Source organism: Sorex araneus, chromosome X (assembly GCF_027595985.1).
Source record: "Sorex araneus isolate mSorAra2 chromosome X, mSorAra2.pri, whole genome shotgun sequence".
NCBI lineage: Eukaryota > Metazoa > Chordata > Mammalia > Eulipotyphla > Soricidae > Sorex > Sorex araneus.
Genome location: NC_073313.1, coordinates 173,323,549 through 173,341,563, shown reverse-complemented (window position 1 = coordinate 173,341,563; position 18,015 = coordinate 173,323,549). Strand labels below are relative to the sequence as shown.

At 42.6% G+C, this 18,015-nt stretch overlaps 1 protein-coding gene across 3 annotated transcripts in view; it reads left to right on the top strand.

The window, feature by feature from the left end:
* Window positions 1-18,015, top strand: part of MGAT5 (alpha-1,6-mannosylglycoprotein 6-beta-N-acetylglucosaminyltransferase) — a 384,102-nt gene that overhangs the window by 154,761 nt on the left and 211,326 nt on the right. For all 3 annotated transcript variants that reach the window (XM_055122917.1, XM_055122916.1, XM_004616498.2), the window contains one exon: window positions 16,610-16,774. In XM_055122917.1, coding sequence (XP_054978892.1) covers window positions 16,610-16,774 — 165 coding nt within the window. The remainder of the gene's footprint in view (window positions 1-16,609; window positions 16,775-18,015) is intronic.

Here is an 18,015-nt window from a genome sequence, read left to right as displayed (position 1 = left end):
GTCTGGAACAGTGCAGGCTGTGGGAACAGTGGCATTCACTCCCGGCTGTGGGGAGGTTAACACTGCACTGTTGAAGGAGCTTGTGGAGCCACCTGTCCTGCAGCTTGGCCTTCGCCATGGCCCAGGCCCATAGGATGGCCATGCCTATCAGTGACTTCTCCGGAGTTAAGTCACAAATGGTGTCACTCACCCCCATCAATGCTGGCTTGTTTCTGAGGTGAATTGATCTGTGTCAGTGAAGACTGACCCAAATTTGGACGCCCAGTGATTCCCCCTCTCATCTAACAAGCAGACTTGGGGCACTTATATTTAATAAACAGGCACTGAAACTGGGGTTGTTACTGAACTTGAGTTAGGGATGGGGGTGTGTGTGTCTCTCTGCTCTAAGGCCAATTTCTCAAAAGATAAGGTGTGGGGACAGTGTCCTTCAGGTATTAGCACCCTGACAGTTTGGTAGACTCATGTCCTCAAAAACCCACCTTGTTTACAGTGTCACAAAATGAGACGCTTAGGTCAGAAAAATAATTTAGGGGTTAAGATTCTTGCCGTGCACGTGGCTGAGCCTTGCTTGGGTCCCCAAACACCCTCAGCGGTGATCCTGAACATAGGACCCAAAATAACCCCTGAGCACTTCCTAGGTGTGGCCCACTCCCCACCCTTCTTCTCCCCCCAAAGATTAAAAGAGAGAAGGGGTGTTTATAGAGAAATAGAATAGGAAAGTAGATTTTTAAACAGGGCTGGTTACAGACTGCTGAGTTACCAGGGTGATCAATAAATTCACTCAGGGGCTGATTCCCTGAAGCACATTTTTTTTTTCTTTTTGGGTCACAGCCGGCAATGCACAGGGGTTACTCCTGGCTCTGCACTCAGGAATTACAGGAATTACCCCTGGCAGTGCTCAGAGGACCATATGGGATGCTGGGAATCAAACCCGGGTCAGCCACGTGCAAGGCAAATGCCCTACCTGCTGTGCTATTGCTCCAGCCCGAGGCACATTTCTGATGTGGCTGCAAATACAAATTTTTAGATTAGGGTTTCTGTGCCTTAACCTTTAGGAGAAAGTTAAGGTGGCCATTCTCGACATTATAAACTATTCCTAAACTAACAGCTTTTCTGATTTCTGGTATTGAATTTAGCTACCAATTTCCCCGGGCTGGCTTTAGGATGAAGTCTTCTCCTGGCACTCCTTTAACCATGCCCTAACTCACCTGCTGGCTTCTCTGCACTAGATGCTCCTTCATCATAGTCATGAAACCGTGGCCATCAGACTTTTTTTTTTCTCACTCCGGAGTGTGGGGGTTCCCTGCCACTACCCCTGTTCTCCCGTTTAGCTTTTGCCTACTACTTCCCTGAACATCTTGGAGGCTGGACTCTCTCATTCCTAAGCCTTGCCCTTTGGGAATGTCTGACGAGTGGACTGTGCATTGAATTATGCATCTGACTACAGTAGTCAGACAAGGTTCATGCTTTCAGGAAGGCTATGATTTTTTTTTTTGGAAAGCAGAATAATAAGAGTGGCAGACAGTAATACATTCTGGGAAGAAAAATGTCAAGAGATAATTTAAAAAAATTCCTGTCAAATGTGAAACTCTGGGTTCAGTTCTTAGCAACACACACGCACACGCGTGCGCACACACACACACACACACGCATGCTACTTTGCATGAGAAGGTTGTGAAAAGCTTCTCTCAGGAAGTATTGTTTGAGTCAGTGTGTGGTACAGAAGAAGGGAGTTGAGGCAGAGCACTGCAGGCAGAAAGCACAATGTAAGCTAGGCCTTGAGGCCTGAATGTGCATTCCAGGTGCAGGAGAGAGGCTGTGGGAGCTTGGAATTGTGAGCAGAGAGCAGCGCAGGGTGTGCTGGGGTGTGAGCAGCAGGCAGAGGCCACCCTGCAGGCTGTGGGTCCCAGTGCAGAGTGGGGACTGAGGTCCAAGGGACAGTGGGTTGGATAATCTTGTGAGTGGGCCTGGCCTTGGCCCCACCCTATCACCCCATTAATGCTGTCACTCCAGCTGGCAGGCTGGGAGAGGGTTGTCCGATTTCCTCAGTGAGAAGGGGTGCACACACATTGCAAGGTAGAGAATCAGGACTTTGTGTGGTAGGTCCCGGTGGGGGGCTGGTGTTAGTTTGGGGTTTCATGTTGCTGTTGCTGGCCAAGGGATGTTGCTTCTAAGATGTGCACACTACTTGGGGTCTCTTCCACAAGCAGTGGGGGATCCCCATCTTGATGCTGCAGTGATGTCTAAGAGGGCTCGGTGGTAAGTATAGTGGGTGGCTCATTTGCGTTGCATGTGACTGACTTGGGTTCTCTCCCTGGCCCCCTATGTGGTCCTCTGAGCCCACTCGGAGTGATCCCTGAGCACAGAGCCAGGAGTTACCCTGAGCAATGCCAAGTGTAGCCCAAAAATTAAAAAAAAAAAATAGAAATGACTGCTGGGCTCCAGGAAGGTGTTGCCCTGAGAAAGGTCAAGGTCAAGGCTGCCCAAAGTCAGATGGGCTTCGTCCATGTTTCATTCCATCCCCTGCATGATCTGATGCAATATACCCACACCAAATTCACTGGAGGAGTAGACTTGAAATGGGGTTTTAAAAATGTGATTTGTTTCCTTCTTCCTTTTTGCCTCTGTTGCTACAAAACGGATCAAGGGACTATTTTGTTTCGTTTTGTTTGTGAGCTTGAATAATGGGGGAAACCACCATCACTCAAGCAGAAATCTGTCTTTGGGGGGAAATACACGATTCCTGGAGTGAAACTGGCAAGAAGAAAAGAGCAGGGTTGTGTGGCAGGTCCCCTCGGTGACATGGCTGGTGTGATAAAGAAAAGCTCTTTGCTCCTAAAAGCCCGAGATTTAAAAACAGGCTCCTTCGGGACTGAGGGCTTTTCTAGTGAGCTTGTAGTAGAGGTTCAGCCTGTCAACCCTCATGCCCACACTAGGCCATGTTCCAATGTGTGATTGGAAGTCTGTGATTGGAAGTCTGAGAACAAGTGAAGTACTTGTCACCTTGAACCCACCTTGAACCCATCACTGCTTCCTCTTTGCAAAGGAAGATCTAAATTACCTCACAAGGCTGTTGAAAGGTGACATGTAACAAAGAAACGTTTGCCAAGGTGTGGTGTCACTACCCGTGCCTGTGTGTAGCTGTCTGTATCGTCCATGGAGCCTGATGTGGTTTATTTAAACACAGGGTGAGGAACCAGCTCACAGGTTACTATTGTGAGTGTTTGCAGGGAATGAGGCTCCACCAGACACCAGTTAACAAGTTCTGCTCTGGAGAAAGGCCGGTTAATGGGCTCTGCTCTGGAGAAAGGTGGGCTTACCACAACTCCCGCCAATGTGACCCACCTAGGGGAAGACTTCTGTCTGTGACCTTGAGCTCATCACTGCTACTTTTCTAGGCTGCCAGTCAGCAGCTAGCACATATTCCCAGTTCTCCATGGTGCTGTATGGCTCATTGCTGGCTCCTGATCTAGAGGTCCGATAGTGTCACAGAGTGAAGTTGGCATTTCCAAAGCAAGAAACGAGATGTATCACTGCCCTGTTCAGAAGCTAAGGCTGTCCTTTGTGGGCAGGCAGCCCACATAGTCCCTGAGATGGTCCCACTGGCTTCTATTTCTGGGATGGATGATGAGCCAGTGGAAGCCCTGCACTCCAGCCACCTTTCGTGCCACAGGAGCTGTGGGTCCTGCAATCAGGAGGGGGACCTTGGTGGCAGGGCTTTCACCTTGCAGAGTTTGAGTCCTTTTGCGTAAAAGGGGCTGAAATGCTGGACTCCTGTTCCATGTGGCGCATGGAGCGGATGGTCTAAAAAGGCCATTCTAGATATTTACAGATTCTATAAAGCACTCCTTGTCCTCAGTAGGCCATGCTTGCTTTTCCTGCCAGTGTTGCTGCCTCAAAAGCTCTTTAAAATATTTAAGACAGGGGCCAGAATACAGTGAGTAGCCACTTACCTTGCACATGGCCAACCGGGGTTCAAAATCCAGCACCACATACAATCTCCCTGCCAGGAGCGATCCCTGAATGCAGAGCCAGGAGGAAGCCCTGAGCACCACAGGGTGTGGTCTCAAATCAAAATTAAATAAATAACATAAAATACCCATGAAAGAAATCCCCCTGCATATCAGGAATACTATTCACTTCCACGTGCAAGTTGTCAAATTTCCTTCATACTGGGCTGGAGCGATAGTGCAGTGGGTAATTTGCCTTGCACATAGCTGACCCAGGTTCGATCCCTGGCATGCCATATTGTCCCTGAGCACTGCCAAGAGTAATTTTTTTTTTTTTAAATTGAATAACCATGAGAAAAGTTACAAAGCTTTCAGGTTTAAGTCTCAGTCATACAATGATCAAACACCCATCCCTTCACCAGTGCACATGTTCCACCACCAAGAACCCCAGTAAACCTACCATCCTACCCCCACCCTTTTGTGTGGCTGATGATTTTCACTTTGCTCTCTCTTTACTTTGATTTCATTTAGTGTTTCAACAGAAAACTCACTATTATTATTTGTAATTTTCCCTCAACAATCAGACCTACTGAAAAGGCATCATTTGATAACTTATTTTCTGTTGCTGATAATGAAGAGCATATAGGGTCATTTGGCTGCTGTTGTGGCTGCACAGTTTTGGATTTCTGGTATTTTAGTAATTAAATCCAGAGAAATTTCTGCCAGAAGTCAGGTCACTGCAGGCTTGTACATCTATTTAGTGGGCTCTAAAAGATGGTGGTCGCCATGCCACCACCGCTGATAGGAAAGGCAGAGAGAGTAAAACCTTTTCCTCCCGGGGCGGCATGGGGCCATAGCTTAGTTCACAGTCTAGAGGCATTTCTGCAAGAAGCCGCTGGGTTCCGAAAGTAGTTAGTGGGCCTCCGGGATCATGGTCATTCAGGAACGGAGGAGCCATTCGTGTGGGGCCATTTGGGTTCTCGTCTGGGCAGAAAGCCAGTAATTCTTGAGTGCAGAGCCAAGAGTAACCCAAAAAGCAAATTAAAAAAAAATTTAAAAAATTCCTTCATACTTAGGTCCAGGTGAGATGAGTCAGTGGTCTGAGCATCTGAGCTGCTTTCCAGTTGGTGACACTGTTTGGGCCCTCCTGGGTTCTGGTTTGGCTGTGACAGCTGTAGTCTGGAGGGCACCTTTGTGCATTCAGTGCAGGTGAATAATTGACCCCATGGCTTGAAGAATCCAGTTGAGCCAAGGTGGTAAGGATCGGTGACGGCTGCTTCTAGGTATCCTCTTACATGACACCACAGCATATGGGGCTAGTGCCTTTGAGTCTGGAAAGCAAAGTATGTAATTTCAAAGAACGTTTAGTGGCCTTCTGGTTGTAAAAGTCATGTAAATAAGTAGAATGGGGAACATGTGGCTATAAGGCCATCAGAAGTCTGGCAGTCACCAAGCACTTCACCTGAGCTGGCATTTATTCTTTTTTTAGAAGAGAGAAAGAACTTCATTTTGAACTCAAGCGCTATTTGAGTCACTATTTCAAAGAAGTCCAAAGCAAGATAAGCGATACTGTCAATAAAGCACACCAGGGCCGAAATGATAACCCCCTATCTTTGTATGCTTGCAGTTCAGGGAGAATGATAAATAGAATAGGTCTGTCCCTAAGCCCAGATAAGAAGAGTAAAAGAAGAAAAGGTAACATACACCTTCCCCAAACTCAGATAAAGTTTTATTTCCCTCCAGTACTCTTTTAAAAAAAATTCACATCTATTTTTCATTTTAGGCACTGTAATTGACAGTACTGTGACCATACCTGCATCTGCTTCTCTCTACCATTGTTTCGGTTCTTTAAATATAAATATGCTTTTGTGTATGCTTATTTTAAGATAAGGAGCTCTTATATACAGCATTTAAAATTCATCTTTCATTGAATTTTTATGCCATTGAATATTTTAAACAATGATTTTTTTATTCATTGAGTCAATAAATATTGAACTCCTGATCATAAAAGCAAGTGGTGATAAATAGTCAATGACAGCACAGCCCTGTCCTTTGCCCTTTCCTAAGTTTCCTGTTCTTTGCCCTTCCCTAATAGAATGATTGATTCTTACGAATGGATGTGTGTAGTATAACTTAATTTTGTGGGACAGGGGTGGTGTTTGAGCCCCTCTGACTGTGCTTAGGTCTTACTCCTGGCTCTGTGCACAGGGATCACTCCTGGTGGTGCTAAGGAGACCATTCGTGAAATCGGGGATTGAACTGGGGTTGGCCGCATTGCAAGGCAAGCACCTAAGCTCTCGTAAATCACTCTGACTCCATATCACTCTGACTCCATAATAGTGCATATCTGGAGGAGGTGATCTATAACAACTAACACTATTTTCTTTTGCAGCATAGATTTGAAAGTCTTTGTACATAATTAATATGCTATATGTTCATCTCCTTAAAATTAATTTAAAAATACATAGCTGGTGAAATTTGACATGGTGGTGTTGAGTGAAAATGAAAGGGCAGGGTTAATGCTTCTTTACACCTGTTTCTTTTTGTCAGCTGGTTTTTCTCTGACTCTGTTCATGCTCTGCCTTTCAGGGCAATCTTTTTTTTTTTTAACATATATTTATTTCAATCATAAAATTGAATAAATTAAGTATTTAAATATTTATTTAAATAAATTAAATATTTATTTATTTAAAAAATTAATGAGTCACTGTGAGGTACAGTTACAGACTTACAAAATTTCATGCTTACGTTTCAGTCATACAATGATCGAGTACCCATCCCTCAGCAGTGCCCATGCTCCACACCAATGATCCCAGTATTCCTCCCGCCACCCCACCCCGCCTCTGTGGCAGGGCATTCCCTTTTGCTCTCTCTCTCTCTCCTTTTGGGTGTTTTGGTTTGCAATAGAGGTATTGAGTGGCCATCTTTCGGTGTATAGTCTACTTTCAGCCCGCATCTTTCTCAGGGCAATCTTGATGAAGGGACTTTAACTAAGAGCAGGCACAGAGGTAAATTATTTCTAGCAGCATATTTCTAAGTCTTTGTTCATTGCATACTTGGTTCTATGTCATTGAATCATGGCGACTGCCCCATAAACACCGTTCTCAGTGATGGTTGTGCCCAGAATCGTAGACTTGTGGTTTCTGCAGATTCCCATCAAAAGCCTTAGGAAGGGGCCTGCTGAACTTGATGGACTATAGCCCTAGAATGCTTGCTTTGCAAGTCTGTCCTAGGACAGAAGGGGCAAGGGTAATAGAGGCCCTAAGCACAGCCTTTTGTGTTGAATCTTCATATAAAGTCTTGGTTGACTTTATTTTCTAGATAATCAGAGTTTACCTGATTATCACCTGATTATTATAAACATTATTTCCGCCAGCAGAGCCATCCCACATCTTCTGCCATTCTGTCTTAATGGAAGTATAACTGGCAGTGATGTTTCCTTATTTGTCTTCCCTGAAGGACAGAGCACATCTTCCACCATTTTATCACTAATGTCATGACTTCTTGAGAAGGTTAATTCTTAGGAACGGTCTGACCACTTGTTGGAAATTCTGTTACTCTCGTTCATCAAAAAGACTTCTGGTTTGATTGAAACCAAAGCCAACTTTTCCCAGAAGATTTTTTAAGTCATTTCTGCTGATTCTCAGAGCTTACTCCTGGCTCTGTGCTCAGAGTTCACTTCTACAGGTGCTTGAGGGGCCATTTCTGGTGCCAGGGATGGAAACTGAGTCAGCCACATGAAAGAAAAGGCACCATGACCTCTGTGCTATCTTTATGACTCCAAACCCAGGTGGATATTTTAAATATTTTCAGTGACTTTTATCTCTTTCTTGCCATTTCCAGGAACACAGAATTGCAATAGTAATGATAAGATAATATTTTTATTGCTGAGGCTTTGAAGCATGTACAAATTTTAGAAATCTATTTGTAATTGAAAATTGTAAACCTGCTGAAGATACATTTTACTCTAATAACTATAAAATATAATAATTAGAAAACTGTTAAACTAGAATTTAGAGTAATACTTATTACTCTAATTTCTTAAAATCTTTAGAACTTGTTCTAAGGTATGTAGTCTTGTTAGATAAATGGATGATCATTATGGTTAAATCAAAAATGCTCTAGTATTAGTTGAAAATTGCAATAAAACCAATAGTTTTTCTAAAAACATGTGAGAAATATTTCACCATACAGACAGGAACAATTTTTGTGATTTATGTAAAAATATGGTTCATTTATTTAGGAATTGATCGATTGGTTTATTCATTTATGTAACATGCTGGGTTTTAACTTGTGCCAGGTACTGTACTAATTGTTCAGAGTAAAGGATGAACAGGTGTCATCTTTGTCCTTGTGTGTAAAGTATTTCTTATCTTGCCATTACAGTTAACTTTTAAACAATGATTTAGAAATATTCTTGAGTTGAAATGAACTTTTCCACATTTTCATTTTTTGTGTGCAAACATCTTCACTCACGTGGAGTCCAAGGTGTTTGCGAGTATGATAGATATAGTCATTTTATGACAGAATTGACAGAATGTGTGGAAAGACAAATTGACTCATCTGTGTGTGTGTGTGTGTGTGTGTGTAGTTGTTCACAGAGCAATGGCATAAATGAGTCTTGAATTTAGTTAAAATATTATTTAATGAAAACGCATAGTGGAAAATCCCAAGCTAATTCCAGAAAAGTGTGTTCAGAAGCAGCAAATGATTGCTTTTTTATTTGTTTTGAAGAAGAAAAACATACTTTATTGATTTTTCCATTCACTTACAATGCCATAAAGTTTGGGAAGTAAAGCTTTACACCTCTCTCTAAAAGCCTTACTGCACCTGCCCTGGTTCTAGTGTATGACCCTCTAGCCATTCCACCTAACCATCTTCCCTTCCCTTCTGGTCACCATATTTTGTCTAAAGGTTGTTTTGTTCTTTGCTAGTTTCTTTGCTATCAGTATTCCTTATGTTAGTGAAAACGTCTGTTAGTTGTCTTTTACTTCTTGACTCACTCCATTTAGCATAATATCTAAGTTCAGCCCCTGAAGTTGTGAAAGGCATGGTTTCAGTCTTATAACATGAGGTGCTGGTACATAGCACCAGTGGCTCACACTTGGATGTCTCATGGCTTACATGTACCACCACCATGACTCACACTTTGATGCCACAATGAACAAACTACCACTAAATACTTAGTTAAAATAGCAGGGGCGGGGTGTGTGTGGAGAAGCAACCATCTAGTTAAAAGCTAAATTACTTATTGATTTTTCAAATTTTAAATGCATATATTTATTGAAAGAAAGTAGAGTTTAACGAAGCTGCAAGATGGTGAGAAGAACAAATTGCAGTGCCTGTGTCAGCCTGTTTAATAGCTGCCTAGTGTTCCACTGAGTATACGTATGACAGCTTCTTTATCCAGTCATCTGTCGATGGGCATTTTGGTGGTCCCTACTGAGAATGCTGCTGCTATGGACAGAGTGGTGCAAATGACCTTACAAATTAGTATTTTTATGTTCTTGAGATAAATGCCTACATGTGATATTGCTGGATAATATGATATTCCCAGGTTTAGTTTCTTAAGGAGTATCATTTTCCATAGAGACCAAATCAGTTCACATGCCCCCAGCCATCCCCTGGGGTTCCTTTTTCTGAGCATCTTGACCAACACTTACTGTTTCCAGTCTTTATCATCTAGGCCAATTCTCACAAATGTGAGATCAGAACTCATTATGGTTTTTTTGGGGGCTGGAGCGATAGCACAGTGGGTAGGACGTTTGCCTTGCACGCGGCCGACCCGGGTTCGATTCCCAGCATCCCATATGGTCTCCTGAGCACCGCCAGGGGTAATTCCTGAGTGCAGAGCAGAGCCAGGAGTGACCCCTGTGCATAATCAGGGTGTAACCCAAAAAGAAAAAAAAAATCTTTTTGGGGGCTGGAGTGATAGCACAGCGGGTAGGGCGTTTGCCTTGCATGCAGCTGACCCAGGTTCGATTCCCAGCATCCCATATGGTCCCCTGAGCACCGCCAGGAGTAATTCCTGAGTGCAGAGCCAGGAGTAACTCCTGTGCATAGCCGGGTGTGACCCAAAAAAAAAAGCAAAAAAAAAAAGAGAACTCATTATGGTTTTGATTTGTGTGCACTTATTGGTAAGTAATATTGAGCTTTTTTTTTTTCATGAGCCATCTATATATTTTCTTTGGAGAAGTATCTGTTTTAGTCTTTTGCCATTTCTAAAAATTTTATTTCTTTTTGTTGGCTTATATATTTATGTATTTTTGACATCAACCCTTTGCTGGAGTATGGTGATGAAAAAAATAATTATTTTCTCTGTGTAAAGCTTTTTTTCGTGTGTGCCAAGGATCAACTCCAGGGTCTCATATATGCAAGGCATGCACTCTGCTGATGAGCTGTATCCCTAGCCTTTGTAAACTTTTAAATTCAATTTTAATTTTATGTAGTATTAATTAGGCTTTGATTTTTGCTATTGTTTCCTTTGCCTTTTGAGTTGAATCCCCAAATATATTTTCAAGGTTGCTTTCTAGAAGTATACCTCATTTTCTTTGTGTTTTATGGTTCAGTTCTTTTATCTAAGCTTTAATCCATCATTTTTTCAGTTACTTTTAAGTATGCTGTTATAATGATCTAGGTTTAGTTACTTGTTTTGCATGTGAAAGTTCAGTTTCCCCAATGCTATTTGTTCAAGAGGTGGCTTTTTTCCCTCCATTGTTTGTTCTGGACACTTTTGTTCCTATATAAGTGTGGGTTTATTTCCTTCTATTTCATTTGTCTTTGAGTTATTTCTTTTTTGGTTTTGCTTTTTCTTTTTCAATTGAGACCACACCCTGCAGTGATAGGGCAGGAGAGGTAAGGCCACTCCTGGTGATAGTTGGCTTGGAAGTATGGGTCTGAATTTTGATGTTCAGGTTTAATGGTGTTTGAGGTTCACCAGGGCCATCCTTGGTGATAGTAAGGGAACTGTGCAGTGTCAGGGTTTCAACTCTAAGTCTTGCATATGTTAGGCCTGTGCTCTACCACTTGTTTTCCGCGCGCGCGCGTGTGTGTTTTCTAATACCATTCTATCTTGATTACTATTACTTAGCAGTATAGTTTGAAGTCAGGAAACATAATACCTTTATCTTTATTTTTCTTTCCTCTCAGAATTGCTTTGGCTCTTTGTTATCTTTTATTTCCATGGATGTGTTAGGATTGTTTACTCTTTCCTTGAAAACTGCAATTGCAAAATTGATAGTTATTGTATTCAATCCATAAATTGCTTTAGGTGATAGGGCCCAATTATTATTAGTACTTTTATGTTTTGGGGCCACACCTGGCTGTGCTCCAGGCTTACTCCTGTCTCTGTGCTCAGGGATCATTCCTTGCATGTTCAGGGGACCATAAGTGGTGCTGGATCAAACCTGGTTGGCCACATACAAAACAGGTGTCCCAGCTGCTGGACTATGACTCCAGCCCCAATAGGGTCATTATAACTATTGACTAATTTTATCTATAAATAGAATATCTTTCCATTTCTTTTTACTTTCTTCTTTCTTAACACAGTCTTAGAGTTTTCTATGTAGGTCTTTGACCTCTAGGAAAATGTTCTCTCTCAGCTCTTTTATTCTTTCTGTTACAATTGTAAGTGGACTATTTTCCTACTTTCTCTTTTCTCTGATTCATTGCTTGCATATAGAATACAACATAGAGTTTACATTTGCATACACAAAGAAAACTTGTGTACAGAGTACAATTTGATTTTGTTTCTTGCTGCTATGTTGCACTCATTTAAATTTCTAGTAGTTTATTGAGAGAGTCTTATGGGTTTCCTATATAAATGATCATATCTCTTTCTTGCCTAATTTCTCAAGCTAGGACTTTCAAAACTGTGTTTAACAGTTGTGGTGATGTTGGCATGCTTTCCAGACTTTGGGAAATCTATCATTTTTTACCAGTGAGTGTGATGTTAAATGTGGGTTTGTCATGCATTGTTTTTATTACAGTGAAGTAGGTTTATGTTTTTTTCTATTCCTAGTTCATTATAGATTTTTTAAAAATTCAGTCACTATAAAATTGCAGAGTTACTTGTGATTGCATTTCAGGGATACAGGATTCAACAGCAATCCCTTCACCAGTGTCCACTTCCCCCATCAGTGTCTCTCCCCAGTATTTGCCCCCTACCCACCGGTGTGCCTCTGCAAGAGGTGATGTTTTTAAAACAAGTTTTTGAATTGTGATTTATAGTACTGCTACTGATATATTGTGGAATTTTTATATCAATGGTATTTTAACTTTAGTTATGCTTTTCAGCATCTAGTATTATGATCATGTGATTGGGGGATGTTGTTTGGGGACCACATCCAGCAGTGCTCAGGGCTTTCTTACTTCTGGCTCTGTGCTCAGGGAGCACTTCTGGTGAACTTGGCAGACCATCTGAGATGCTGGAGATCAAGCTAGGTTGGCTGCATGTAATGCAAGACACTTCCAGCTGTACTATTGCTCCTGCCCTGAGATAATGTGGTTTTTATATTTATTTGAGTTGGTGATAAATTTAGATAAATTTATTGATTTTCATATAATAAACCATCCTGTCATTTCTAGAATGAATCACATATGTATAAATGCTTTCATATACATTAATGTGTACAAATATGCTTATATACAGGTATGCATCTATAGTCAGGAACCAAAACAATTATCTGATTTTTTTCCTTCTCCTGACTTATTTTGCTAGCATCACCCCCTCTAATTCTGCCTTTGTTTGTAACCATCTTTTTTCATAGCTGTGTAGTATTCTATCACCTGTATATGCCACAACTTCTTTACCCACTTGTTGGTTGTAGGGGACTTTGTTGTTTCTAGATTTTGACTCCTTGATATCTAAGAACATAGGGTTTTAAAGGACAGGAAGTTATACACAATTTATAAATCCTGTGTCATTGGATATTTAGGAGTGGAATTTCTGCGTGATAGGTAGTTCCATTATTGATTTTCTTCATTAATCCTTAGGAAGAATTTCTGGATAATGTGACAGCTTTCTACTCAGTTCAGGATGTGCTGCACTAGTTACTAACACCAGTGACTTTGGTTGGGTGCTTTGTCTTGTAGTCCTGTTGTTTTTTTAATATCTTTGAAAAAGGTTATTTGTCCTCAAGACAACATCACCATGTTGCTCCTCTAGGAAGGAAAGTCAACTCTCAGTGTGTTGCCCATCATCTCTGGGGCAATGAAATGTCTTTAGTGCCCCTGTGACTGGTCAAACAGGTTATAGTTTCAGTGAGTGGCTTCACATAACTGTTCTGCCTCCCTGCCCTCTGAATGTCTCTACACAGATGCTCAGACATGGAAGATAGGGTAGAAGAACATGCCAAATTAAGTGGTTCTCAAATGGGGGCAATTTTGAGCTTCCCCCCTTGACAGTGGCAATATTTGGAGACATTTTTGGTTGTCACAAAGATTTCTACTTCATTTAAAAGTTTGGTGTTTCTTCAGTGTTTTCTCACTATGGGCCTCTTTCTACCTTGTTTCCTTCCTGTGGTTCTCACTGTCCTACGCTCTCCCATATTCTCCTGACGTGGCCCTCATTGACATGATCTTTGCATGAGGCCCCTTTGGAATATCCTGAGCGTGCACGGGGTCAGGAGTGGGGGATGGGGTGGGGCATGTACCTCCTGGTTGAGAAATGCTGATCCAGTGTTCGGATGCACAGGGCACCTCCCTCAACAACAAATCAGTAGTGTTCAAGGTAAGAAACTATGAGTTCACCCAAACTCACGAGCTGAGACTTCTGTGTCTCATAATAGCAGTTGCTGATATTGCTAATTTTTCACATGTTGTCTCCCTGTTGGCTATGCAGGGTCCAAGTAAGGAGATAGGAGATGGGGGAGAGGGCTGCCTTTATGTGCTGATGGTTTTGACCTACTGAATCCAGCCTCTTCTTGTTAATACCATTATCAGCTTCTGTGAAGCAGCCTCTGGCAGTCTTCAGAAGTCTTGGACTGAAGTATGCCTTAGATCCAGCCTCAGAGCAGAGCTGGTGACTGGCTTCTGTCGAGCTTGCAGCTAATGAGGAGCAGGGACGGACTGTGAGTCATCACTGACTGTGAGCGGGCAGCTGGGGCCTGGGTAAACTCATGGTGCCTTGGATAAGGTGGTGGAGCCAAAGAGATTTTGTCAGGAAATCTGAGAGCATTTTCCAGAGGAAGGCTTTACTAGTGATTTGGCTTTGGAGTGATTATGGACCAGAGCTGCTGCTTCTTTTTATTTATTTATTTTTGGTTTGGTATCCACACCTGGTGGTACTCAGGACTCATTCCTGGCTCTATACTCAGAGATCACTCCTGGTGGGTTCCGGGGACCTTACAGGATGCCAGGGATCAAAACCATGTTGCCTACATGCAAGGCAGATGCCCTACTTGCTGTACCATTGCTCTGTGCCCCCCAATCCCTTATAACTTCTTTTTAAAGAAGGCAGCTGGGGTGGAGAACAAGGAGGATGCCAGCCTCAGAGGCTTGACTGCAGCGGACAACCATGATTCTATAGAAAGAAGGCACTGAGACACACACTTGGGTACTTTTTCTTACCCGGATTCTAGCCTTCTGGTCGCAGGCAGCAGGGGAGTAGGCAGCCCAGAGTCAGCTCCCTGTTGTGATGTGTTTTTTCTCTGTTCTCACTCTCTCTCACTTCATGCCTGGGACCCTTGGGCTTCTCTGTAAAACAAAGCCATGCCTACTTTATGGAAAATGTGACAGTATAATAGGAGTTTTTACATATATGTGTAACTGTAGCACTGTCATCCCATTGTTCATCAATTTTTGCTCAGGTGAGCACCAGTAATTTCTCCATTGTGAGACTTGTTGTTACTGTTTTTGGCATATCGAATACGCCACGGGTAGCTTGCCAGGCTCTGCTCTGTGGGCAGGATACTCTCGGTAGCTTGCCGGACTCTCCGAGAGGGGTGGAGGAATCGAACGCAGGTAGGCCACGTGCAAGGCAAATGCCCTACCTGCTGTGCTATCTCTCCAGTCCATTTGTGTAACATATAATAGGAATTCACAGAAGTGCTAGTTGCCTTCTGCCCGCTAGTTATAAGAATAAGATATAAGGTTTATGGGCAGGAGAGAAGTACAGTGGGTAGGGTGCTTGCCTTTCATTTGGCTAACCCAAGTTCTATCCCTGGCACCACATACCGTTCCCCAAACACTGCTGTGCACCCCTCCCCCGGTCCCAGCACGCACACAGTTTTTTAAAATAGGCCTCATCAGATACTTGTAAGAATGGATGAACAAGCTTTTGTAGGTTTTCATGTTATGAGGTAACTGGCTGTTCAGTGCAGGGGAAATGGTGGGAAGGATGTGGTTATGCCAAGCACTTGGAACTAGAATTTCAGGAGAAAGGTATGGGTTTGTTTCAGCTTATAGTTTTTAGTAGCTCCAGCAATGTTCTCCTAAAACCAGAAATTCCCATGCTCAGTACACGTGTCATGTCTGTGTCTCTGTTCTGAAGAGGTTCTGTCTTGACCTGGATGATAGGGCCACTGGAGTGCCATCTGGCCGAGGCTGGTGACTGTGCTCTGAGTCTGAGGTGTGTTTCTTTTGCTCCAGGTCAGAGTGCTTGCTCTGAGCACATTCGCCATTCCCAGCAGCATGGACGGTGGCAGCAGCTCGCTTTTGTCTTGGCGCAGGACCTGTCTTGCTCTTGCCACCCATGCTGTGCACTTTTCCCTCTTACCCTCTCCCCATGCATAAGCAAGTCTGGACTTTATCCACCGGACTCTGTCCTGTTATTCTGCTTTTCCCATGTGTACTCGTTGGTGCATCTTTCTTTGATGATAAGTTTCCAGAGGAGAGGAGCTGAATTCCTCTCTTCCTATGCGTGAATGCCTGGGGAATGAACTCAGTGACTGTTACATGTGTTTGAAGGTAGCGGGGCTGTTTTTCGTTGAGAGAAAAGTCCAGTGCTCTGGAGCAGTTACATACATAAGAAAGGGAGTCAACTGCCAAGTGTTAGTGCCACAAAAGAGTAAAGCCCCAGATTTCAGAACAATGACTGGCACATAGTAGTCGTTCACTAAGTATTTCCTGACCGTTCTTTGTTTTAAGTATTTTTCCTCATCTGATAATATGTCACCCTGCATTATACAGTATTTCTGGAAACCTGAAACTATAGTTTTCATGAAGTATTACCACATGCATCCACCAAAAATAAGACTTCACACAACAAATGGGACATAATTGAGTACACATGGCTAGAAATAACACTGAACTTTATCTCAGAGTTATTTCAGGACCTTGCAGCAGGTTGGGGTTCTCATTCTGTCCATCAGTAATAATTATACTTTAAACTGGGGGGGGGGTAAGGGGAAGTAGGGTTTAATAGAGTGCTTTGGTAAAATGCTGTCAAGTAACAAGGAATTTTTCTCTGTCAACTTTGTAGCTGGAAATAATTTAGCCCTTTATTGCCATTGCTAGATTCGATGCATCATTACAAAACAGACTGATTTGTTTGAACTCTCTGGATTTTTGAAGAGAGCCTTTACTAGGCTTTATGTTTCTAGAGAGAGAGAGAGAGAGGGAGGGAGGGAGGGAGGGAGGAAGGGAGAGAGAGAGAGGAAAACTAGACAAATATGTAGGAGCTGAAGAATATTTAAACTCTGCATTATTTTCTTTTATAGATCTGAAGAAAACTCTTGCTGTATTGTTGGATAACATCTTGCAGCGCATTGGCAAGTTGGAGTCGAAGGTGGACAATCTGGTCATCAATGGCACAGGAACAAATGCAACCAACTCTACCACAGCTGTTCCCAGCTTGGTAGCACTTGAGAAAATTAATGTGGCAGGTAAGAATGGCAGTTCTCTGTACTGCCATGATGTCAAGCCCTGCCTTGAAGTAGGAAAATAATCAGGGAGCTCATTGCTTCTTTTGGACATAAGGCAGATCCCATAAACTTGGTCTGGCTCCTGTAAGTTGAAATTTATTTTTGAATCACACATTTAAAGTCTCATCAGGACATGTACTATCTGGTGGTTTCTGTGACATATTGCACACATAACGAGCTCCTGGAATTTGCTGTTAATGAGAAGATACACAGCATGGGTCAGTGAAATGTAGAGGTTTGCTAGGAGGCTCCTGTCAGTTTGACTCCTCCCTTCTCCCCATTTCCATCAATTTCACAAGTCTGTTAGCATATGAGAGAGTCTCTCCTCCCTGTTGTTAAAGTAAGAGAATGTGCAGATCTGGGGAAATAAAAATTCTGAGAATGGCATTTAGGGGAAATAAATGGCCTGTTTGATTTTGACCTGTTCTGTAGCCGCTCAAACCGACAACCTGCTGATCCCAGGGGGATGCATGTGTCTGACCCCTTCTTGAAACAGAAGGAAAAACATATGGATTAAAAACAAAGCCCAAATTTCATACAGCATGTGTTGTCCACAACTCCCGTGGACCTTGGGCTGGCCTCTGTGTCTTTGTGGTTGAGCCAGAGTTTCCTGTCATTAGAGTGACCATTGTTGTTTCCTGTGGACCCAGGACAAAGCAAATTTGAGGATTAGGATTAGGAGGTTTGGACGAACAGTGATGAAAGAGCTGTCTGCATGTCCCGTCTATGGCAGCCAAACTTAATGGGCAGAATAAGTAGCGGGGTTATTTTTGAAATGTTCTTTATCTTTGGGGGGTGGGCAGGGGGTGTTGGGGAGGAGAATGTGTTTAAGGATTTGGCAGTGCTCCGAGGTTATTCCTAGCAGTGCTCATGGATCATGTGGTGCCAGGGATCAAAATTGGGCCTTCCATAAGCAAAGCTATCTCTTTGAGCTATCTCCTCAGCCCTTCACAGTTTTAAGCGCCAGGTATTATACACTTTTAAGCTTGTTTCTCTTTCTCTCTTTCTTATAAAAATTCGTGGATTTAAAGGGATAAATTCTTTTCTGTTGCCTCCTTCCAGCGTCAAAACATTTCATTGTTTCACATTATGCGAGCTTCAGTATTACCCTATGTTCTTTGCCCTTTAACAAAATTGCAAAATATATTTCTAATAATTCAAAGTATCCAGCCAAACAAAGGTATTAAAAATAACTTTTAATT